The 26,266-nt window shown below is 46.0% G+C and overlaps 1 protein-coding gene across 1 annotated transcript in view; it reads left to right on the forward strand.

Annotated features, from left to right (window-relative positions):
- The window catches only part of LOC311117250 (ankyrin-3-like), a gene marked incomplete at both ends in the record, with an annotated part of 141,938 nt that extends 120,811 nt beyond the window's left edge, over window positions 1-21,127 (forward strand). Inside the window, 4 exons of the mRNA XM_084192221.1 lie at window positions 5,113-5,407; window positions 10,946-11,029; window positions 17,972-18,055; window positions 20,921-21,127. Coding sequence (XP_084048347.1) covers window positions 5,113-5,407; window positions 10,946-11,029; window positions 17,972-18,055; window positions 20,921-21,127 — 670 coding nt within the window. The remainder of the gene's footprint in view (window positions 1-5,112; window positions 5,408-10,945; window positions 11,030-17,971; window positions 18,056-20,920) is intronic.
- Between the last annotated feature and the right edge of the window lie 5,139 nt (window positions 21,128-26,266).

Genomic DNA, 26,266 nt, shown 5'->3' on the forward strand with positions numbered 1-26,266 from the left:
ACACTCCACAGAGCTGGGCTTTACGGAAGAGTGGCCAGAAAAAAGCCATTGCTTAAAGAAAAAAATAAGCAAACAAAAGCCATGTGGGAGACTCCCCAAACATATGGAAGAAGGTACTCTGGTCAGATGAGACTAAAATTGAGCTTTTTGGCCATCAAAATGCTATGTCTGGCGCAAACCCAACACCTCTCATCACCCCGAGAACACCATCCCCACAGTGAAGCACGGTGGTGGCAGCATCATGCTGTGGGGATGTTTTTCATCGGCAGGGACTGGGAAACTGGTCAGAATTGAAGGAATGATGGATGGTGCTAAATACAGGGAAATTCTTGAGGGAAATCTGTTTCAGTCTTCCAGAGATTTGAGACTGGGACGGAGGTTCACCTTCCAGCAGGACAATGACCCTAAGCATACTGCTAAAGCAACACTGGAGTGGTTTAAGGGGAAACATTGAAATGTCTTGGAATGGCCAGGTCAAAGGCCAGACCTCAATCCATTTGAGAATCTGTGGTATGACTTAAAGATTGCTGTACACCAGCGGAACCCATCCAACTTGAAGGAGCTGGAGCAGTTTTGCCTTGAAGAATGGGCAAAAATCGCAGTGGCTAGATGTGCCAAGCTTATAGAGACATACCCCAAGAGACTTGCAGCTGTAATTGCTGCAAAAGGTGGCTCTACAAAATATTGACTTGGGGGGAGAATAGTTATGCACGCTCAAGTTTTCTGTTTTTTTGTCTTATTTCTTGTTTGTTTCAAAATAAAAAAATATGTTGCATCTTCAAAGTGGTAGGCATGTTGTGTAAATCAAATGATACAAACCCCCCAAAAATCAATTTTAATTCCAGGTTGTAAGGCAACAAAATAGGAAAAATGCCAAGGGGGGTGAATACTTTCGCAAGCCACTGTATATACAAACACCTCCCCCATTAGCATTCTTGTCTCTTCTATAGATGTTGTATCCTTGTATTGCTACTGCTGTATCATCAAAGGAATTATCTAAGTGAGTCTCAGAAATGGCTAATATATGAACGTTATATGATGTTAGAAAGTTATTATTTTCATGAACCTTATTTCTAAGGCTTCATATATTAATATGGGCTATTTTTAACCTTTCCTGGGTAGCTTATTAGAGATAGACATAATACTGAAAAAAGCAAACAAAGCAAGAGAATTAAACAAACATTCAGCAGTCCATTAATCAGTTGGTGTGTGTGTGTGTGTGTGTGTGTGTGTGTGCGTGTGTTCTGCGTGGTTGAAGCTACGAACCCATAGGCTTGGCTCACTCATCCCTTCCAGGCTTCTGGGAGGGAGGGTGGACAATGAGCCTGTCATAGCGGATGTAAGCAATGTCACCACGCACTCTGGCAGCTTTCATAGCTGGGATAAGTTATTTTCTCGTCTGGCGCACAGCTTCAGGATAGTCCTCATTGAGGAAGATGTACGTTCCTCTCAAGTTCTTGGCTCTTTCCAGAACAGCTACCTTGTCCTTTAACCTAAGATCACCATGCGCAATGCCAAGTGTCAGATGGAGGGGTGTAAAGCTCGCCGCCATTGGACTCTGGAGCAGTGGAAATGCGTTCTCTGGAGTGATGAATCACGCTTCACCATATGGCAGTCTGACGGACAAATCTGGGTTTGGTGGATGCCAGGAGAACGCTACCTGCCCCAATGCATAGTGCCAACTGTAAAGTTTGGTGGAGGAGGAATAATGGTCTGGGGCTGTTTTTCATGGTCAGGCTAGGCCCCTTAGTTGCAGTGAATGGAAATCGTAATGCTACAACATACAATTACATTCTAGACGATTCTGTGCTTCCAACTTTGTGGCAACAGTTTGGGGAAGGCCCTTTCCTGTTTCAGTATGACAAAGCGAGGTCCATACAGAAATTGATTGTCGAGATGGGTGTGGAAGAACTGTTGTAGAAAATTGTCTTTGTCCTCAGTCAAATACAAAGTACTTTCAGAGTTTTTGTAGAATTAAGATAGACTTTATTACAGATAATAGAGCCGAGGTGGTCTGCAGAGCATCTAACTTTCCACCTCTCAGCTCTCAGTTTATATTGTCACTTTACATACATTTTAGCTCAATCCCTCCCTCTTTGGTTCCTCCACCACTGTCTCCAGTTTTCACCTCTTGACCGCTCCGCCCACTTCCTTAATGGCGGTATCTGACTTCTCTCCCTTATAGTTCCGTGTCTGGAAACAATAGTGGTGGGACCAAGCCCTGTCATGCAAAAATAACAGAGCCCTTTCCTGGCTCCGTTCTGACCCCCTAATTGATTTCCTTAACCTATCAATCGATACTTAAACATGGCTTAAAACATGGCAGGTCCATAATCAATTTCTTAAACATATACCAGCCTCCTCCCTCTGTACCACTCACTCCAAACGCCCCTCATGCTGTGATCAACCATGTTTAGTCTGAACTCTGTTCAACCCTGGCTCTGTTCCAGGACTATGCCTGAGGAGAGAGGCAAAGGGCAACAGTCTGGTTTCAGTCACTGATAAGGCAGGACAGCCGTGGATTAGGGAGGAGTGAGGAATTTGACCCGAAGACAGGTCAGATGAAAAGAGAATCAACAGTCCTATTTCTCCCATATACCAGGCAGGGCAATGACTACACCAGGGTGAGGAACCAATTAAGTTCTTGCCTAGCAACAGAGATGTACCCATGTTTAACCCTGGCTCTGTGTTCGTCATGTTGTGATTAACTATGTTTATCTTATAGTCTACTGAGTCTAAAGAGATTTAACTATAGTCTACTTGTCACGCCCTGACTCAGGGGTACTCTTATACAGTGGGGGAAAAAAGTATTTAGTCAGCCACCAATTGTGCATGTTCTCCCACTTAAAAAGATGAGAGAGGCCTGTAATTTTCATCATAGGTACACGTCAACTATGACAGACGAAATGAGGAAAAAAATCCAGAAAATCACATTGTAGAATTTTTTATGAATTTATTTGCAAATTATGGTGGAAAATAAGTATTTGGTCAATAACAAAAGTTACTCAATACTTTGTTATATACCCTTTGTTGGCAATGACACAGGTCAAACGTTTTCTGTAAGTCTTCACAAGGTTTTCACACACTGTTGCTGGTATTGTGGCCCATTCCTCCATGCAGATCTCCTCTAGAGCAGTGATGTTTTGGGGCTGTCGCTGGGCAACACGGACTTTCAACTCCCTCCAAAGATTTTCTATGGGGTTGAGATCTGGAGACTGGCTAGGCCACTCCAGGACCTTGAAATGCTTCTTACGAAGCCACTCCTTCGTTGCCCGGGCGGTGTGTTTGGGATCATTGTCATGCTGAAAGACCCAGCCACGTTTCATCTTCAATGCCCTTGCTGATGGAAGGAGGTTTTCACTCAAAATCTCACGATACATGGCCCCATTCATTCTTTCCTTTACACGGATCAGTCGTCCTGGTCCCTTTGCAGAAAAACAGCCCCAAAGCATGATGTTTCCACCCCCATGCTTCACAGTAGGTATGGTGTTCTTTGGATGCAACTCAGCATTCTTTGTCCTCCAAACACGACGAGTTGAGTTTTTACCAAAAAGTTCTATTTTGGTTTCATCTGACCATATCACATTCTCCCAATCCTCTTCTGGATCATCCAAATGCACTCTAGCAATCTTCAGACGGGCCTGGACATGTACTGGCTTAAGCAGGGGGACACGTCTGGCACTGCAGGATTTGAGTCCCTGGCGGCATAGTGTGTTACTGATGGTAGGCTTTGTTACTTTGGTCCCAGCTCTCTGCAGGTCATTCACTAGGTCCCCCTGTGTGGTTCTGGGATTTTTGCTCATCGTTCTTGTGATCATTTTGACCCCACGGGGTGAGATCTTGCGTGGAGCCCCAGATCGAGGGAGATTATCAGTGGTCTTGTATGTCTTCCATTTCCTAATAATTGCTCCCACAGTTGATTTCTTCAAACCAAGCTGCTTACCTATTGCAGATTCAGTCTTCCCAGCCTGGTGCAGGTCTACAATTTTGTTTCTGGTGTCCTTTGACAGCTCTTTGGTCTTGGCCATAGTGGAGTTTGGAGTGTGACTGTTTGAGGTTGTGGACAGGTGTCTTTTATACTGATAACAAGTTCAAACAGGTGCCATTAATACAGGTAACGAGTGGAGGACAGAGGAGCCTCTTAAAGAAGAAGTCACAGGTCTGTGAGAGCCAGAAATCTTGCTTGTTTGTAGGTGACCAAATACTTATTTTCCACCATAATTTGCAAATAAATTCCTTAAAAATCCTACAATGTGATTTTCTGGATTTTTTTTCCTCAATTTGTCTGTCATAGTTGACGTGTACCTATGATGAAAAGTACAGGCCTCTCTCATATTTTTAAGTGGGAGAACTTGCACAATTGGTGGCTGACTAAATACTTTTTTTCCCCACTGTATGTTGAGTCAGGGTGTGAATGTTCTATGTTGTTGTATCCAGTATGTGTATTTCTATGTTGGCCGGTGTGGTTCCCAATCAGAGGCAGCTGTCGCTTAGGCAGCCTATTGGCACTGTCTAGTTGTGGGATCTTGTTCCGTGTAAGGTATGTTGTGTGTTCTACCTTGGACTTCGTTTCGTTTGTTGTTTTGTCATTGTGTTGATAAGTTAATAAACATGTACGCATATCACGCTGCGCCTTGGTCTGACCCGTCATTAAACGAAAGTGACACTACTGGAAAATCCCAATCAGAACTTGACTGGCCTGCACAGAGCCCTGACCTCGACCCCATCGAACACCTTTGGGATTAATTTGAACGCCGACTGCGAGCCAGGCCTAATTGCCCAACATCAGTGCCCAACCTCACTAATGCTCTTGTGGCTGAATGGAAGCAAGTCCCTGTGGCAATGTTCCAACATCTAGTGGAAAGCCTTCCCAGAAGAGTGGAGGCTGTTATAGCAGCAAAGGGGGGACCAACTTCATATTAATGCCCATGATTTTGGATGTTCGACGAGCAGGTGACCACATACGTTTGGTCATGTAGTGTATTTCCACATTGCGTGGACAATGTTTTTCTAATTCTAATTGTAATCTCCCCCCGCCCTCCCTCTCCCACCCTCCCCCTCCTCCTCTCCTCCCCTTCCTCTCTCCTCCCCTTGTCTCCCCTCCTCCCCCAGCCCTGTGAACTCCCTGGACTCCCTGACGACGTCACCTGACCGACCAGCAGGGAAATACAATGGAGACCACGCTGACTTCCTGTCCCAGCCTGGGTCACTTCCTGAGGCCCAGGGTTCGTCCAACGGGGAGATGGGTCATGGCCAGGTGGAGGACGAGGGAAGAGCGTCAGCGTCACAAGGAGGGCAGGAGGTGGGAAGCAGAAGGGCTCTGGAAGAGGACAGCACAGCAGGACCAAGCAGCAAGGAGGAGCAGGAGGAGGAGGGAGGAGTTCAGGGGTCACAGCACAAAGTCCAGGTAACTCTACACATCAGGACTCTGTGGTATTATTATGGAGATGGATTTTCTTCTGTTCTCTTCTCACTCACAAGGTTTCTGTGTTCTGAGAAAGACCAATGTACTCTGATATCTAGCTGGTGAAGACCAAGTTCAATGGATGAAGGTGTAAAACAAATGCATGTTCTTCAGTTCTTCACATTTAACCCTTTAACCTTTAACCCAGACAGTGGATTTCTTTAAGACAAACCTATACTTTACATTTACATTTACGTCATTTAGCAGACGCTCTTATCCAGAGGGACTTACAAATAGGTGCATTCACCTTATAGCCAGTGGGATCACCACTTTACAATGTTTTTTTGGGGGGTTGGGGTTTGGGTTGGGGTAAGGGGGGGGTAGAAGGATTACTTTATCCTATCCCAGGTATTCCTTAAAGAGGTGGGGTTTCAAATGTCTCCGGAAGGTGGTGAGTGACTCCGCTGTCCTGGCGTCGTGAGGGAACTTGTTCCACCATTGGGGTGCCAGAGCAGCGAACAGTTTTGACTGGGCTGAGCGGGAACTATGCTTCCGCAGAGGTAGGGGAGCCAGCAGGCCAGAGGTGGATGAACGCAATGCCCTCGTTTGGGTGTAGGGACTGATCAGAGCCTGAAGGTACGGAGGTGCCGTTCCCCTCACAGCTCTGTAGGCAAGCACCATGGTCTTGTAGCAGATGCGAGCTTCAACTGGAAGCCAGTGGAGTGTGCGGAGGAGCGGGGTGACGTGAGAGAACTTGGGAAGGTTGAACACCAGACGGGCTGCGGCATTCTGGATGAGTTGTAGGGGTTTAATGGCACAGGCAGGGAGACCAGCCAACAGCGAGTTGCAGTAATCCAGACGGGAGATGACAAGTGCCTGGATTAGGACCTGTGCCGCTTCCTATGTAAGGCAGGGTCGTACTCTCCGAATGTTGTAGAGCATGAACCTACAGGATCGGGTCACCGCCTTGATGTTAGCGGAGAACGACAGGGTGTTGTCCAGGGTCACGCCAAGGCTCTTCGCACTCTGGGAGGAGGACACAACGGAGTTGTCAACCGTGATGGCGAGATCATGGAACAGGCAGTCCTTCCCCGGGAGGAAGAGCAGCTCCGTCTTGCCAAGGTTCAGCTTGAGGTGGTGATCCGTCATCCATACTGATATGTCTGCCAGACATGCAGAGATGCGATTCGCCACCTGGTTATCAGAAGGGGGAAAGGAGAAGATTAGTTGTGTGTCGTCAGCGTAGCAATGATAGGAGAGGCCATGTGAGGATATGACAGAGCCAAGTGACTTGGTGTATAGGGAGAATAGGAGAGGGCCTAGAACTGAGCCCTGGGGGACACCAGTGGTGAGAGCACGTGGTGCGGAGACAGCTTCTCGCCACGCCACTTGGTAGGAGCGACCGGTCAGGTAGGACGCAATCCAAGAGTGAGCCGCGCCGGAGATGCCCAGCTCGGAGAGGGTGGAGAGGAGGATCTGATGGTTCACAGTATCAAAGGCAGCAGACAGGTCTAGAAGGACAAGAGCAGAGGAGAGAGAGTTAGCTTTAGCAGTGCGGAGAGCCTCCGTGACACAGAGAAGAGCAGTCTCAGTTGAATGACCAGTCTTGAAACCTGAATGGTTTGGATCAAGAAGGTCATTCTGAAAGAGATAGCAAGAGAGTTGGCTAAAGACGGCACGCTCAATAGTTTTGGAGAGAAAAGAAAGAAGGGATACTGGTCTGTAGTTGTTGACATCAGAGGGATCGAGTGTTGGTTTTTTGAGAAGGGGTGCAACTCTCGCTCTCTTGAAGACGGAAGGGACATAGCCAGCGGTCAAGGATGAGTTGATCAGCGAGATGAGGTAAGGGAGAAGGTCACCGGAGATGGTCTGGAGAAGAGAGGAGGGGATAGGGTCAAGCGGGCAGGTTGTTGGGCGGCAAGATTTTATCTGGAGAGAGAGGGGAGAAAGAAGTCAAAGCATAGGGTAGGGCAGTGTGAGCAGGACCAGCAGTGTCATTTGACTTAACAAACGAGGATCGGATGTCGTCAACCTTCTTTTCAAAATGGTTGACGAAGTCATCCACAGAGAGGGAGGAGGAGGGGGGGGGATTCAGCAGGGAGGAGAATGTGGCAAAGAGCTTCCTAGGGTTAGAGGCAGATGCTTGGACTTTAGAGTGGTAGAAAGTTAACCCTACCTGGTTGTTACCCTAACCCTACCTGGTTCATCAGGACATAGGTGTTACCCTAACCCTACCTGGTTCATCAGGACATAGTGGTTACCCTAACCCTACCTGGTTCATCAGGACATAGTTGTTACCCTAACCCTACCTGGTTCATCAGGACATAGTTGTTACCCTAACCCTACCTGGTTCATCAGGACATAGTTGTTACCCTACCCCTACCTGGTTCATCAGGACATAGTTGTTACCCTAACCCTACCTGGTTCATCAGGACATAGTTGTTACCCTAACCCTACCTGGTTCATCAGGACATAGTTGTTACCCTAACCCTACCTGGTTCATCAGGACATAGTTGTTACCCTAACCCTACCTGGTTCATCAGGACATAGTTGTTACCCTACCTGGTTCATCAGGACATAGTTGTTACCCTACCTGGGTCATCAGGACATAGTTGTTACCCTACCTGGTTCATCAGGACATAGTTGTTACCCTAACCCTACCTGGTTCATCAGGACATAGTTGTTACCCTAACCCTACCTGGTTCATCAGGACATAGTTGTTACCCTACCTGGTTCATCAGGACATAGTTGTTACCCTACCTGGGTCATCAGGACATAGTTGTTACCCTACCTGGTTCATCAGGACATAGTTGTTACCCTAACCCTACCTGGTTCATCAGGACATAGTTGTTACCCTACCTGGTTCATCAGGACATAGTTGTTACCCTACCTGGTTCATCAGGACATAGGTGTTACCCTACCTGGTTCATCAGGACATAGTTGTTACCCTACCTGGGTCATCAGGACATAGTTGTTACCCTACCTGGTTCATCAGGACATAGTTGTTACCCTAACCCTACCTGGTTCATCAGGACATATACCCTAACCCTACCTGGTTCATCAGGACATAGTTGTTACCCTACCCCTACCTGGTTCATCAGGACATAGTTGTTACCCTAACCCTACCTGGTTCATCAGGACATAGTTGTTACCCTAACCCTACCTGGTTCATCAGGACATATACCCTAACCCTACCTGGTTCATCAGGACATAGTTGTTACCCTACCCCTACCTGGTTCATCAGGACATAGTTGTTACCCTAACCCTACCTGGTTCATCAGGACATAGTTGTTACCCTAACCCTACCTGGTTCATCAGGACATAGTTGTTACCCTACCTGGTTCATCAGGACATAGTTGTTACTCTTACCCTACCTGGTTCATCAGGACATAGTGGTTACCCTACCTGGTTCATCAGGACATAGTTGTTACCCTAACCCTACCTGGTTCATCAGGACATAGTTGTTACCCTACCCCTACCTGGTTCATCAGGACATAGTTGTTACCCTAACCCTACCTGGTTCATCAGGACATAGTTGTTACCCTAACCCTACCTGGTTCATCAGGACATAGTTGTTACCCTACCTGGTTCATCAGGACATAGTGGTTACCCTAACCCTACCTGGTTCATCAGGACATAGTTGTTACCCTACCTGGTTCATCAGGACATAGTTGTTACCCTAACCCTACCTGGTTCATCAGGACATAGTTGTTACCCTAACCCTACCTGGTTCATCAGGACATAGCTGTTACCCTAACCCTACCTGGTTCATCAGGACATAGTTGTTACCCTACCTGGTTCATCAGGACATAGTTGTTACCCTAACCCTACCTGGTTCATCAGGACATAGTTGTTACCCTAACCCTACCTGGTTCATCAGGACATAGTTGTTACTCTAACCCTACCTGGTTCATCAGGACATAGTTGTTACCCTAACCCTACCTGGTTCATCAGGACATAGTGGTTACCCTACCTGGTTCATCAGGACATAGTGGTTACCCTACCTGGTTCATCAGGACATAGTTGTTACCCTACCCCTACCTGGTTCATCAGGACATAGTTGTTACCCTAACCCTACCTGGTTCATCAGGACATAGTTGTTACCCTAACCCTACCTGGTTCATCAGGACATAGTTGTTACCCTAACCCTACCTGGTTCATCAGGACATAGTTGTTACCCTACCTGGTTCATCAGGACATAGTTGTTACTCTAACCCTACCTGGTTCATCAGGACATAGTGGTTACCCTACCTGGTTCATCAGGACATAGTTGTTACCCTAACCCTACCTGGTTCATCAGGACATAGTTGTCACCCTAACCCTACCTGGTTCATCAGGACATAGTTGTTACCCTACCCCTACCTGGTTCATCAGGACATAGTTGTTACCCTAACCCTACCTGGTTCATCAGGACATAGTTGTTACCCTAACCCTACCTGGTTCATCAGGACATAGTTGTTACCCTACCTGGTTCATCAGGACATAGTTGTTACCCTACCTGGTTCATCAGGACATAGTTGTTACCCTAACCCTACCTGGTTCATCAGGACATAGTTGTTACCCTAACCCTACCTGGTTCATCAGGACATAGTGGTTACCCTACCTGGTTCATCAGGACATAGTTGTTACCCTAACCCTACCTGGTTCATCAGGACATAGTGGTTACCCTAACCCTACCTGGTTCATCAGGACATAGTTGTTACCCTAACCCTACCTGGTTCATCAGGACATAGTTGTTACCCTAACCCTACCTGGTTCATCAGGACATAGTTGTTACCCTAACCCTACCTGGTTCATCAGGACATAGTTGTTACCCTACCTGGTTCATCAGGACATAGTTGTTACCCTACCCCTACCTGGTTCATCAGGACATAGTTGTTACCCTACCTGGTTCATTAGGACATAGTTGTTACCCTAACCCTACCTGGTTCATCAGGACATAGTTGTTACCCTAACCCTACCTGGTTCATCAGGACATAGTTGTTACCCTAACCCTACCTGGTTCATCAGGACATAGTGGTTACCCTAACCCTACCTGGTTCATCAGGACATAGTTGTTACCCTACCTGGTTCATCAGGACATAGTGGTTACCCTAACCCTACCTGGTTCATCAGGACATAGTTGTTACCCTACCCCTACCTGGTTCATCAGGACATAGTTGTTACCCTAACCCTACCTGGTTCATCAGGACATAGTTGTTACCCTACCCCTACCTGGTTCATCAGGACATAGTTGTTACCCTAACCCTACCTGGTTCATCAGGACATAGTTGTTACCCTACCTGGTTCATCAGGACATAGTTGTTACCCTACCTGGTTCATCAGGACATAGTTGTTACCCTAACCCTACCTGGTTCATCAGGACATAGTTGTTACCCTAACCCTACCTGGTTCATCAGGACATAGTTGTTACCCTAACCCTACCTGGTTCATCAGGACATAGCTGTTACCCTACCTGGTTCATCAGGACATAGTTGTTACCCTAACCCTACCTGGTTCATCAGGACATAGCTGTTACCCTAACCCTACCTGGTTCATTAGGAGGGTGGTAGAGATAAGGAGACCAGCTCTGATGAGGAACGGACTGTCACCACCAAGGTGTACCGACGGAGGTTCATTCTGAAGGTACCTGGCCTGCTTGTGGCACTGAGTGGTGTGTTGCCCCAGTGGGGCCTGTGCTGTTATCAATGTGCTGTCTGTCTGTCTGTCTGTCTGTCTGTCTGTCTGTCTGTCTGTCTGTCTGTCTGTCTGTCTCTCTCTCTCTCTCTCTCTCTCTCTCTGTCTGTCTGTCTGTCTGTCTGTCTGTCTGTCTGTCTGTCTGTCTGTCTGTCTGTCTGTCTGTCTGTCTGTCTGTCTGTCTGTCTGTCTGTGTGGCCTGGGCATGTCTGTGTCTGTGGCCTGGGCATGATGTGAGAGACAGGCTCTACAGGAACCCAGAGCTCTGCTGCATTTCTGCTTGACCAGCTGCTCCCAACTAACTGTAGATACTTTACTGGCTGACTGCTTTGGGTTGATCTGTTCTAGAGTACTTCTAGTGTCCATGTGATAATAGCTAGTGAATGAGAGGAGCACTCACCATGTGATAATAGCTAGTGAATGAGAGTAGCACTCACCATGTGATAATAGCTAGTGAATGAGAGTAGCACTCACCATGTGATAATAGCTAGTGAATGAGAGTAGCACTCACCATGTGATAATAGCTAGTGAATGAGAGTAGCACTCACCATGTGATAATAGCTAGTGAATGAGAGTAGCACTCACCATGTGATAATAGCTAGTGAATGAGAGGAGCACTCACCATGTGATAATAGCTAGTGATTGAGAGGAGCACTCACCATGTGATAATAGCTAGTGAATGAGAGTAGCACTCACCATGTGATAATAGCTAGTGAATGAGAGTAGCACTCACCATGTGATAATAGCTAGTGAATGAGAGTAGCACTCACCATGTGATAATAGCTAGTGAATGAGAGTAGCACTCACCATGTGATAATAGCTAGTGAATGAGAGTAGCACTCACCATGTGATAATAGCTAGTGAATGAGAGTAGCACTCACCATGTGATAATAGCTAGTGAATGAGAGGAGCCATGACAGTAGGCCGCACCATTCACCTGCTCTGTAGAGTTTGACATGTTTTACATCCATATACTCCTTAGCCTCTCTTTATTTTAACAGGAAATATTTGACAGGTTTCATATCACAGCAGGAATTCACACTCACATTGTTCCAGATCATTCTATCATCACATCAGTCTAATACACAGTACCAGTCATAAGTTTGGACAGACCTACCCATTCAAGGGTTTTTCTTTATTTTCACTATTTTCTACATTGTAGAATAATAGTGAAGATATCAAAACTATAAAATAACACAAATGGAATCATGTAGTAACCAAGAAAGTGTTAAACAAATCAATATATATTTTATATTTGAGATTTTTCAAAGTAGCCACCCTTTGCCTTGATGACAGCTTTGCACACTCTTGGCATTCTCTCAACCAGCTTCACCTGGAATGCTTTTCCAACAGTCTTGAAGGAGTTCCCACATATGCTGAGCACTTGTTGGCTGCTTTTCCTTCACTCTGCGGTCCAACTCATCCCAAACTATCTCAATTGGGTTGAGGTTGGGTGATTGTGGAGGCCAGGTCATCTGATGCAGCACTCCATCACTCTCCTTGGTCAAATAGCCCTTACACAGCCTGGAGGTGTGTTGGGTCATTGTCCTGTTCAAAAACAAATTATAGTCCCACTAAGCCCAAACCAGATGGGATGGCGTATCGTTGTAGAATGCTGTGGTAGCCATGCTGGTTAAGTGTGCCTTGAATTGTAAATAAATCACTGACAGTGTCACCAGCAAAGCACCCCCACACCATCACACCTCCTCCTCCATGCTTCACGGTGGGAACCACACATGCGGAGATCATCCGTTCACCTACTCTGCGTCTCACAAAGACACGGCGGTTGGAACCAAAAATCTCATATTTGAACTCATCAGACAAAAGGACAGATTTTCACCTGTCTAATGTCCATTGCTTGTGTTTCTTGGCCCAAGCAAGTCTCTTCTTATTATTGGTGTCCTTTAGTAGTGGTTTCTTTGCAGCAATTCGACCATGAAGGCCTGATTCACGCAGTCTCCTCTGAACAGTTGATGTTGAGATGTGTCTGTTACTTGAACTCTGTGAAGCATTTATTTGGGCTGCAATCTGAGATGCAGTTAACTTTAATGAACTTATCCTCTGCAGCAGAGGTAACTCTGGGTCTTCCTTTACTGTGGCGGTCCTCATGAGAGCCAGTTTTAAATCAAATCACATTTTATTTGTCACACACGTGTTTAGCAGATGTTATTGCGGGTGTAGCGAAATGCTTGTGCTTCTATCTCCGACAGTGCAGTAATATCTAACAAGTAATATCTAACAAATACCCAATACACACAAATCTAAGTAATTAATGGAATTTAAGAATATATACATATATGGACAAGCAATGACAGAGCGGCATGGACTAAGATACAGAAGAATATTATATAATACAGTATATACATATAAGATGAGTAACATCTGGTGCTGTAGGTGTCCTGGAGGGCGGGTTGTTTGCCTCCGGTAATGCGTTCGGCAGACCGCACCACCCTCTGGAGAGCCCTGCGGTTGCGGGCGGTGCAGTTGCCGTACCAGGCTGTGAAACCGCCCGACAGGATGCTCTCAATTGTGCATCTGTAAAAGTTTGTGAGGGTTTTAGGTGCCAAGCCAAATTTCTTCAGCCTCCTGAGGTTGAAGAGGCTCTGTTGCGCCTTCTTCACCACACTGTCTGCGTGGGTGGACCATTTAAGTTTGTTAGTGTTTACGCCAAGGGACTTGAAGCTTTCCACCTTCTCCACTGCGGTCCCATCAATGTGGATAGGGGGGGTGCACCCTCTGTGGATTTCAGGAAACAGCAATCATCTTCTTTGTTTTGTTGACGTTGAGTGAGAGGTTATTTTCCCGGCACCACACTCCCAGAGCCCTCACCTCCTCCCTGTAGTCTGTCTCGTCATTGTTGGTAATCAAGTCTACTACTGTTGTGTCTTCTGCAAACTTGATGATTGAATTGGAGGCGTGCTTGGCCACGCAGTCATGGGTGAACAGGGAGTAGAGGAGGGGGCTGAGCACGCACCCTTGTGGGGCCCCAGTGTTGAGGATCAGCGAAGTGGAGATGTTGTTTCCTACCTTCACCACCTGGGGGCGGCCCGTCAGGAAGTCCAGGACCCAGTTGCACAGGGCGGGGTTGAGACCCAGAGCCTCAAGCTTGATGATAAGCTTGGAGGGTACTATGGTGTTGAATGCTGAGCTATAATCAATGAACAGCATTCTTACATAGGTATTCCTCTTGTCCAGATGGGATAGGGCAATGTGCAGTGTGATGGCGATTGCATTATCTGTGGATCTATTTGGGTGGTAAGCAAATTGAAGTGGGTCTAGGGTGACAGGTAAGGTAGAGGTGATATGATCCTTGACTAGTGTCTCAAACCACTTCATGATGACAGAAGTGAGTGCTACGGGGCGATAGTCATTTAGTTCAGTTACCTTTGCTTTCTTGGGTACAGGAACAATGGTGGCCATCTTGAAGCATGTGGGGACAGCAGACTGGGATAGGGAGAGATTGAATATGTCCGTAAACACACCAGCCAGCTGGTCTGCGCATGCTCTGAGGACGCGGCTAATGATGCCGTCTGGGCCGGCAGCCTTGCGGGGGTTATCATGCTTAAATGTCTTACTCACGTCGGCTACGGAGAAGGAGAGGCCACAGTTCTTGGAAGTGGGCCTTGTCAGTGGCACTGTGTTATCCTCAAAGCGGGCGAAGAAGGTGTTTAGCTTGTCTGGAAGCGAGACGTCGGTGTCGGCGACGTGGCTGGTTTTCCTTTTGTAGTCCGTGATTGTCTGTAGAACCTGTCACATACGTCTGGTGTCTGAGCCATTGAATTGCGACTCCACTTTGTCTCTATACTGATGTTTTGCCAGTTTAATTGCCTTGCGGAGTGAGTAGCTACACTGTTTGTATTCGGCCATATTCCCAGTCACCTTGCCATGGTTAAATGCGGTGGTTCGCGCTTTCAATTTTGCGCGAATGCTGCCATCTATCTACGGTTTCTGGTTAGGGTAGGTTTTAATAGTCACAGAGGGCACATCATCTCCTATACACTTCCTGATAAACTCAGTCACCGTTTCAGTGTATTCGTCTAAAATATTTTCGCAAGCTACCCGGAACATATCCCAGACCGTGTGATCAAAACAATCTTGATGCGTGGATTCCGATTGGTCAGACCAGCATTGAATAGTCCTTAGCACGGGTACTTCCTGTTTGAGTTTCTGCCTATAGGAAGGGAGGAGCAAAATGGAGTCGTGGTCAGATTTGCCGAAAGGAGGGCGGGGGAGGGCCTTGTAGCCACCCCAGAAGTTCGAATAGCAATGGTCAAGGATTTTAGCAGCCTGAGGACAACAGTCGATATGTTGATAGAACTTCGGCAGCCTAGTCCTCAAATTTGCTTTGCAGTAAATGCAGCCTCAGGATATGTGGTTTCCAGTTTGCATAAAGTCCAGTGAAGTTCTTTGAGGGCCGTTGTGGTATCGTCTTGAGGGGGGATATACACGGCCGTGACTATAACCAAAGAGAATTCTCTTGGGAGATAATACGGTCGGCATTTGATTGTGAGGTATTCTAGGTCGGGTGAACAAAAGGTCTTGAGTTCCTATATGTTACTACAATTACACCATGAGTCGTTAATCATGAAACACACACCACCGCCCTTCTGCTTCCCGGAGACATTTATTTCTGTCTGCGCTATGAACTGAGAACCCTGCTGGCTGGACCGATTTCGAATATCCCCAGAGAGCCATGTTTCCTTGAAACAAAGTATGTTACAGGCCTTGATTTCTCTCTGGAAAGAAATCCTTGCCCTGAGCTCGTCGATCTTGTTATCCAAAGACTGAACATTAGCGAGTAGTATACTTGGAAGTGGTGGGTGGTGTGCGCGCCTCCTAAGTTGAACCAGCAGGCCGCTCCGAGTGCCTCTCCTCCGCCGGCGATGTTTTGGATCAGCCGCTGGAATCAGTTCAATTGCCCTGGGGAGAGCAAACAAAGGATCTGCTTCGGGAAAGTCGTATTCCTGGTCGTAATGCTGGTGAGTTAACACCGCTGATGATACAAAACACTTTCTGAGCTAATAATGTAAAAAATAATACATAAAAAAAACGAAATACTGCAAAGTTTCCTGAGAGCTACTCGCGAGGCCGCCATCTTCGTTGGCGCTTGCTGGTTTTTGCGACTGCACTTGAAATGTTCCGGATTGACTGACGTTCATGTCTTAAAGTAATGATGGATTTCTCTTTGCTTATTTGAGCTGTTCTTGCCATTATATGGACTTGGTCTTTTACCAAATAGGGCTATCTTCTGTATACCACCCCTAACTTGTCTCAACACAACTGATTGGCTCAAACACATTAAGAAGGAAAGAAATTCCACAAATTAACTTTTAACAAGGCACACCTGTTAATTGAAATGCATTCCAGGTGACTACCTTATGAAGCTGGTTGAGAGAATGCCAAGAGTGTGGAAAGCTGTCATCAAGGCAAAGGGTGGCTACTTTGAAGAATCTCAAATATAAAATATATTTTGATTTGTTTAACACTTCTTTGGTTACTACATGATTCCATATGTGTTATTTCATAGTTTTGATGTATTCAGTATTATTCTACAATGTAGAAAATAGTAGAAATAAAGAAAGACCCTTGAATGAGTAGGTGTATCCAAACTTTTGACTGGTCCTGTAAATGTAGTTAAACCCAGTCTTTCATCATGGCTTGCAAACTGTTGTGCTGATGTTGGCTTGTGTTTTCAGTTCCATGTATAATGTTACCATCCCCACCCGTGGGTTTCTCTGGATCTCTCTACGAAGCTGATCTTATGTGAGATAGTAGTTTAATGTTCTGTGTGTTTATTTGATTTGTGGTGAAATTAAAAGGTAATGTTGTGGCAGTGCTTTTTGCAAATGGAGCTTTGTGTTGCTAATGTCCCTAGGGCAGGTAAACTAACCTCAGGTAAACTAACCTCAGGTAAACTAACCTCAGGTAAACTAATGGTGACAGGTAAACTAACCTCAGGTAAACTAATGATGACAGGTAAACTAACCTCATTTAAACTATCCTCAGGTAAACTAACCTCAGGTAAACTAATGATGACAGGTAAACTAACCTCAGGTAAACTAATGATGACAGGTAAACTAACCTCAGGTAAACTATCCTCAGGTAAACTATCCTCAGGTAAACTAACCTCAGGTAAACTAACCTCAGGTAAACTAACCTCAGGTAAACTAATGATGACAGGTAAACTAACCTCAGGTAAACTAACCTCAGGTAAACTAATGATGACAGGTAAACTAACCTCAGGTAAACTAACCTCAGGTAAACTAACCTCATGTAAACTAACCTCAGGTAAACTAATGTCAGGTAAACTAACGTTAGGTAACTAATGATGACAGGTAAACTAATGATGACAGGTAAACTAATGATGACAGGTAAACTAACCTCAGGTAAACTAATGATGACAGGTAAACTAATGATGACAGGTAAACTAATGATGACAGGTAAACTAATGATGACAGGTAAACTAATGATGACAGGTAAACTAACCTCAGGTAAACTAATGATGACAGGTAAACTAATGATGACAGGTAAACTAACCTCAGGTAAACTAATGATGACAGGTAAACTAATGATGACAGGTAAACTAACCTCAGGTAAACTAATGATGACAGGTAAACTAATGATGACAGGTAAACTAACCTCAGGTAAACTAATGATGACAGGTAAACTAATGATGACAGGTAAACTAACCTCAGGTAAACTAATGATGACAGGTAAACTAATGATGACAGGTAAACTAACCTCAGGTAAACTAATGATGACAGGTAAACTAATGATGACAGGTAAACTAACCTCAGGTAAACTAATGTCAGGTAAACTAACCTCAGGTAAACTAATGATGACAGGTAAACTAGCGTCAGGTCTGATCCTAATGCACCATACCATCCTCAGGGAGAACAGGCCAGAAACATCCCTGTGGAGTCAGTGACAGAGGAACAGTTCACAGACGAGGATGGAAACATTGTCACCCGAAAAGTAACCGCTGTACACCCCCCACACCCCCATTACATCCTCACCCTGTCCTCTTCTGATATCACCTGAACATCTCCCCCTGTCCTCTTCTGATCTCCCCCTGTCCTCTTCTGATATCACCTGAACATCTCCCCCTGTCCTCTTCTGATATCACCTGAACATCTCCCCCTGTCCTCTTCTGATATCACCTGAACATATCCCCCTGTCCTCTTACATTTACATTTACATTTTAGTCATTTAGCAGACGCTCTTATCCAGAGCGACTTACATATTATTATTATTTTATTTTTTTATACTGGCCCCCTGTGGGAAACGAACCCACAACCCTGGCGTTGCAAACGCCATGCTCTATCAACTGAGCTACATCCCTGCCGGCCATTCCCTCCCCTACCCTGGACGACGCTGGGCCAATTGTGCGCCGCCCATGAGTCTCCCGGTCGCGGCCGGCTGCGACAGAGCCTGGATTCGAACCAGGATCTAGTGGAACAGTTTTGCACTGCGATGCAGTGCCTTAGACCACTGCGCCACTCAGGAGCTACCTGATATCACCTGAACATCTCCCCCTGTCCTCTTCTGATATCACCTGAACATCTCACCATGTCCTCTTCTGATCTCCCCCTGTCCTCTTCTGATATCATCTGAACATCTCCCCCTGTCCTCTTCTGATATCATCTGAACATCTCCCCCGTCCTCTTCTGATATCACCTGAACATCTCCCCCTGTCCTCTTCTGATATCACCTGAACATCTCCCCCTGTCCTCTTCTGATCTCACCCTGTCCTCTTCTGATATCACCTGAACATCTCCCCCTGTCCTCTTCTGATATCACCTGAACATCTCCCCCTGTCCTCTTCTGATATCACCTGAACATCCCCCCCTGTCCTCTTCTGATATCATCTGAACATCACACCCTGTCCTCTTCTGATCTCACCTGAACATCACACCCTGTCCTCTTCTGATATCACCTGAACATCTCCCCTTGTCCTCTTCTGATATCACCTGAACATCTCCCCCTGTCCTCTTCTGATATCACCTGAACATCACACCCTGTCCTCTTCTGATATCATCTGAACATCACACCCTGTCCTCTTCTGATCTCACCTGAACATCACACCCTGTCCTCTTCTGATATCACCTGAACATCTCCCCTTGTCCTCTTCTGATATCACCTGAACATCTCCCCCTGTCCTCTTCTGATATCACCTGAACATCACACCCTGTCCTCTTCTGATATCACCTGAACATCACACCCTGTCCTCTTCTGATATCACCTGAACATCTCCCCCTGTCCTCTTCTGATATCACCTGAACATCTCCCCCTGTCCTCTTCTGATCTCCCCCTGTCCTCTTCTGATATCACCAAACCCCCCCCCCTCCACTCCATCCCTCTGTCCTGCTAACATGACTTCATACCCCTCCACTCCATCCCCATGACTTCATACCCCTCCACTCCATCCCTCTGTCCTGCTAACATGACTTCATACCCCTCCACTCCATCCCCATGACTTCATACCCCTCCACTCCATCCCTCTGTCCTGCTAACATGACTTCATACCCCTCCACTCCATCCCCATGACTTCATACCCCTCCACTCCATCCCCATGACTTCATACCCCTCCACTCCATCCCTCTGTCCTGCTAACATGACTTCATACCCCTCCACTCCATCCCCATGACTTCATACCCCTCCACTCCATCCCCATGACTTCATTCCCCTCCACTCCATCCCTCTGTCCTGCTAACATGACTTCATACCCCTCCACTCCATCCCCATGACTTCATACCCCTCCACTCCATCCCTCTGTCCTGCTAACATGACTTCATACCCCTCCACTCCATCCCCATGACTTCATACCCCTCCACTCCATCCCCATGACTTCATACCCCTCCACTCCATCCCTCTGTCCTGCTAACATGACTTCATACCCCTCCACTCCATCCCCATGACTTCATACCCCTCCACTCCATCCCCATGACTTCATACCCCTCCACTCCATCCCTCTGTCCTGCTAACATGACTTCATACCCCTCCACTCCATCCCCATGACTTCATACCCCTCCACTCCATCCCCATGACTTCATACCCCTCCACTCCATCCCTCTGTCCTGCTAACATGACTTCATACCCCTCCACTCCATCCCCATGACTTCATAACCCTCCACTCCATCCCTCTGTCCTGCTAACATGACTTCATACCCCTCCACTCCATCCCCATGACTTCATACCCCTCCACTCCATCCCCCTGTCCTGCTAACATGACTTCATACCCCTCCCCTCCATCCCCATGACTTCATACCCCTCCACTCCATCCCCATGACTTCATACCCCTCCCCTCCACTCCATCCCTCTGTCCTGTTAACATGACTTCATACCCCTCCACTCCATCCCTCTGTCCTGCTAACATGACTTCATACCCCTCCCCTCCATCCCCATGACTTCATACCCCTCCACTCCATCCCTCTGTCCTGCTAACATGACTTCATACCCCTCCACTCCATCCCTCTGTCCTGCTAACATGACTTCATACCCCTCCACTCCATCCCTCTGTCCTGTTAACATGACTTCATACCCCTCCACTCCATCCCTCTGTCCTGCTAACATGACTTCATACCCCTCCCCTCCATCCCCATGACTTCATACCCCTCCACTCCATCCCTCTGTCCTGCTAACATGACTTCATACCCCTCCACTCCATCCCCATGACTTCATACCCCTCCACTCCATCCCCATGACTTCATACCCCTCCACTCCATCCCTCTGTCCTGCTAACATGACTTCATACCCCTCCACTCCATCCCCATGACTTCATACCCCTCCACTCCATCCCTCTGTCCTGCTAACATGACTTCATACCCCTCCACTCCTAAGGTCATCAGGAAAGTAGTACGTCGTATTGCTGCTACGGCAACTACTTTTACTGCTGCTACTACAGAGGAGGTGAAAGCAGGAGGAGGCCGGCAGGAGGAGAAGGGCAGCAAGAGAAGAAAGCGCTCCCGAGGAGGCCCAAAGGCAGAGCAGAAGAGCTCTAAGGGCCAGAGGGGAAAGACTGAGGTTTGCTTCATGATCATAGAGTAGACTGTAGTGTGGAGTGTTGAAACTAACAGTAGTCTAGTAGTGGAGAGAGTTCCAACTAGACAGTAGTCACTAACAGTAGACTAGTAGTGGAGACTAGTAGTGGAGAGAGTTCCAACTAGACAGTAGACACTAACAGTAGACTAGTAGTGGAGACTAGTAGTGGAGAGAGTTCCAACTAGACAGTAGACACTAACAGTAGACTAGTAGTGGAGACTAGTAGTGGAGAGAGTTCCAACTAGACAGTAGTCACTAACAGTAGACTAGTAGTGGAGAGAGTTCCAACTAGACAGTAGACACTAACAGTAGACTAGTAGTGGAGACTAGTAGTGGAGAGAGTTCCAACTAGACAGTAGTCACTAACAGTAGACTAGTAGTGGAGAGAGTTCCAACTAGACAGTAGTCACCAACAGTAGACTAGTAGTGGAGACTAGTAGTGGAGAGAGTTCCAACTAGACAGTAGACACTAACAGTAGACTAGTAGTGGAGACTAGTAGTGGAGAGAGTTCCAACTAGACAGTAGACACTAACAGTAGACTAGTAGTGGAGAGAGTTCCAACTAGACAGTAGACACTAACAGTAGACTAGTAGTGGAGAGAGTTCCAACTAGACAGTAGTCACCAACAGTAGACTAGTAGTGGAGACTAGTAGTGGAGAGAGTTCCAACTAGACAGTAGACACTAACAGTAGACTAGTAGTGGAGAGAGTTCCAACTAGACAGTAGACACTAACAGTAGACTAGTAGTGGAGAGAGTTCCAACTAGACAGTAGACACTAACAGTAGACTAGTAGTGGAGACTAGTAGTGGAGAGAGTTCCAACTAGACAGTAGTCACTAACAGTAGACTAGTAGTGGAGAGAGTTCCAACTAGACAGTAGTCACTAACAGTAGACTAGTAGTGGAGAGAGTTCCAACTAGACAGTAGACACTAACAGTAGACTAGTAGTGGAGACTAGTAGTGGAGAGAGTTCCAACTAGACAGTAGACACTAACAGTAGACTAGTAGTGGAGAGAGTTCCAACTAGACAGTAGTCACTAACAGTAGACTAGTAGTGGAGAGAGTTCCAACTAGACAGTAGACACTAACAGTAGACTAGTAGTGGAGACTAGTAGTGGAGAGAGTTCCAACTAGACAGTAGTCACTAACAGTAGACTAGTAGTGGAGAGAGTTCCAACTAGACAGTAGACACTAACAGTAGACTAGTAGTGGAGACTAGTAGTGGAGAGAGTTCCAACTAGACAGTAGACACTAACAGTAGACTAGTAGTGGAGACTAGTAGTGGAGAGAGTTCCAACTAGACAGTAGTCACTAACAGTAGACTAGTAGTGGAGAGAGTTCCAACTAGACAGTAGACACTAACAGTAGACTAGTAGTGGAGAGAGTTCCAACTAGACAGTAGTCACTAACAGTAGACTAGTAGTGGAGACTAGTAGTGGAGAGAGTTCCAACTAGACAGTAGTCACTAACAGTAGACTAGTAGTGGAGACTAGTAGTGGAGAGAGTTCCAACTAGACAGTAGACACTAACAGTAGACTAGTAGTGGAGACTAGTAGTGGAGAGAGTTCCAACTAGACAGTAGACACTAACAGTAGACTAGTAGTGGAGACTAGTAGTGGAGAGAGTTCCAACTAGACAGTAGTCACTAACAGTAGACTAGTAGTGGAGACTAGTAGTGGAGAGAGTTCCAACTAGACAGTAGACACTAACAGTATACTAGTAGTGGAGACTAGTAGTGGAGAGAGTTCCAACTAGACAGTAGTCACTAACAGTAGACTAGTAGTGGAGAGAGTTCCAACTAGACAGTAGACACTAACAGTAGACTAGTAGTGGAGACTAGTAGTGGAGAGAGTTCCAACTAGACAGTAGACACTAACAGTAGACTAGTAGTGGAGAGAGTTCCAACTAGACAGTAGTCACTAACAGTAGACTAGTAGTGGAGAGAGTTCCAACTAGACAGTAGACACTAACAGTATACTAGTAGTGGAGACTAGTAGTGGAGAGAGTTCCAACTAGACAGTAGACACTAACAGTAGACTAGTAGTGGAGACTAGTAGTGGAGAGAGTTCCAACTAGACAGTAGTCACTAACAGTAGACTAGTAGTGGAGAGAGTTCCAACTAGACAGTAGACACTAACAGTAGACTAGTAGTGGAGACTAGTAGTGGAGAGAGTTCCAACTAGACAGTAGTCACTAACAGTAGACTAGTAGTGGAGAGAGTTCCAACTAGACAGTAGTCACTAACAGTAGACTAGTAGTGGAGAGAGTTCCAACTAGACAGTAGACACTAACAGTAGACTAGTAGTGGAGACTAGTAGTGGAGAGAGTTCCAACTAGACAGTAGTCACTAACAGGAGACTAGTAGTGGAGAGAGTTCCAACTAGACAGTAGTCACTAACAGTAGACTAGTAGTGGAGAGAGTTCCAACTAGACAGTAGTCACTAACAGTAGACTAGTAATGGAGACTAGTAGTGGAGAGAGTTCCAACTAGACAGTAGTCACTAACAGTAGACTAGTAGTGGAGAGAGTTCCAACTAGACAGTAGACACTAACAGTAGACTAGTAGTGGAGACTAGTAGTGGAGAGAGTTCCAACTAGACAGTAGTCACTAACAGTAGACTAGTAGTGGAGACTAGTAGTGGAGAGAGTTCCAACTAGACAGTAGACACTAACAGTAGACTAGTAGTGGAGAGAGTTCCAACTAGACAGTAGACACTAACAGTAGACTAGTAGTGGAGAGAGTTCCAACTAGACAGTAGACACTAACAGTAGACTAGTAGTGGAGACTAGTAGTGGAGAGAGTTCCAACTAGACAGTAGTCACTAACAGTAGACTAGTAGTGGAGAGAGTTCCAACTAGACAGTAGACACTAACAGTAGACTAGTAGTGGAGACTAGTAGTGGAGAGAGTTCCAACTAGACAGTAGTCACTAACAGTAGACTAGTAGTGGAGACTAGTAGTGGAGAGAGTTCCAACTAGACAGTAGTCACTAACAGTAGACTAGTAGTGGAGACTAGTAGTGGAGAGAGTTCCAACTAGACAGTAGTCACTAACAGTAGACTAGTAGTGGAGAGAGTTCCAACTAGACAGTAGACACTAACAGTAGACTAGTAGTGGAGAGAGTTCCAACTAGACAGTAGTCACTAACAGTAGACTAGTAGTGGAGACTAGTAGTGGAGAGAGTTCCAACTAGACAGTAGACACTAACAGTATACTAGTAGTGGAGACTAGTAGTGGAGAGAGTTCCAACTAGACAGTAGACACTAACAGTAGACTAGTAGTGGAGACTAGTAGTGGAGAGAGTTCCAACTAGACAGTAGACACTAACAGTAGACTAGTAGTGGAGACTAGTAGTGGAGAGAGTTCCAACTAGACAGTAGACACTAACAGTAGACTAGTAGTGGAGACTAGTAGTGGAGAGAGTTCCAACTAGACAGTAGTCACTAACAGTAGACTAGTAGTGGAGAGAGTTCCAACTAGACAGTAGTCACTAACAGTAGACTAGTAGTGGAGAGAGTTCCAACTAGACAGTAGTCACTAACAGTAGACTAGTAGTGGAGAGAGTTCCAACTAGACAGTAGTCACTAACAGTAGACTAGTAGTGGAGAGAGTTCCAACTAGACAGTAGTCACTAACAGTAGACTAGTAGTGGAGAGAGTTCCAACTAGACAGTAGACACTAACAGTAGACTAGTAGTGGAGAGAGTTCCAACTAGACAGTACACACTAACAGTAGACTAGTAGTGGAGACTAGTAGTGGAGAGAGTTCCAACTAGACAGTAGACACTAACAGTAGACTAGTAGTGGAGAGAGTTCCAACTAGACAGTAGACACTAACAGTAGACTAGTAGTGGAGACTAGTAGTGGAGAGAGTTCCAACTAGACAGTAGTCACTAACAGTAGACTAGTAGTGGAGAGAGTTCCAACTAGACAGTAGACACTAACAGTAGACTAGTAGTGGAGAGAGTTCCAACTAGACAGTAGTCACTAACAGTAGACTAGTAGTGGAGACTAGTAGTGGAGAGAGTTCCAACTAGACAGTAGACACTAACAGTAGACTAGTAGTGGAGACTAGTAGTGGAGAGAGTTCCAACTAGACAGTAGTCACTAACAGTAGACTAGTAGTGGAGAGAGTTCCAACTAGACAGTAGACACTAACAGTAGACTAGTAGTGGAGAGAGTTCCAACTAGACAGTAGACACTAACAGTAGACTAGTAGTGGAGACTAGTAGTGGAGAGAGTTCCAACTAGACAGTAGACACTAACAGTAGACTAGTAGTGGAGAGAGTTCCACTAGACAGTAGTCACTAACAGTAGACTAGTAGTGGAGAGAGTTCCAACTAGACAGTAGTCACTAACAGTAGACTAGTAGTGGAGAGAGTTCCAACTAGACAGTAGTCACTAACAGTAGACTAGTAGTGGAGAGAGTTCCAACTAGACAGTAGACACTAACAGTAGACTAGTAGTGGAGACTAGTAGTGGAGAGAGTTCCAACTAGACAGTAGACACTAACAGTAGACTAGTAGTGGAGACTAGTAGTGGAGAGAGTTCCAACTAGACAGTAGACACTAACAGTAGACTAGTAGTGGAGACTAGTAGTGGAGAGAGTTCCAACTAGACAGTAGACACTAACAGTAGACTAGTAGTGGAGAGAGTTCCAACTAGACAGTAGACACTAACAGTAGACTAGTAGTGGAGACTAGTAGTGGAGAGAGTTCCAACTAGACAGTAGTCACTAACAGTAGACTAGTAGTGGAGAGAGTTCCAACTAGACAGTAGTCACTAACAGTAGACTAGTAGTGGAGAGAGTTCCAACTAGACAGTAGACACTAACAGTAGACTAGTAGTGGAGAGAGTTCCAACTAGACAGTAGTCACTAACAGTAGACTAGTAGTGGAGACTAGTAGTGGAGAGAGTTCCAACTAGACAGTAGACACTAACAGTAGACTAGTAGTGGAGACTAGTAGTGGAGAGAGTTCCAACTAGACAGTAGTCACTAACAGTAGACTAGTAGTGGAGACTAGTAGTGGAGAGAGTTCCAACTAGACAGTAGTCACTAACAGTAGACTAGTAGTGGAGAGAGTTCCAACTAGACAGTAGACACTAACAGTAGACTAGTAGTGGAGAGAGTTCCAACTAGACAGT

Source organism: Coregonus lavaretus (assembly GCF_964263955.1).
Source record: "Coregonus lavaretus genome assembly, contig: HAP1_SCAFFOLD_657, whole genome shotgun sequence".
Classification (NCBI taxonomy): Eukaryota; Metazoa; Chordata; class Actinopteri; order Salmoniformes; family Salmonidae; genus Coregonus; species Coregonus lavaretus.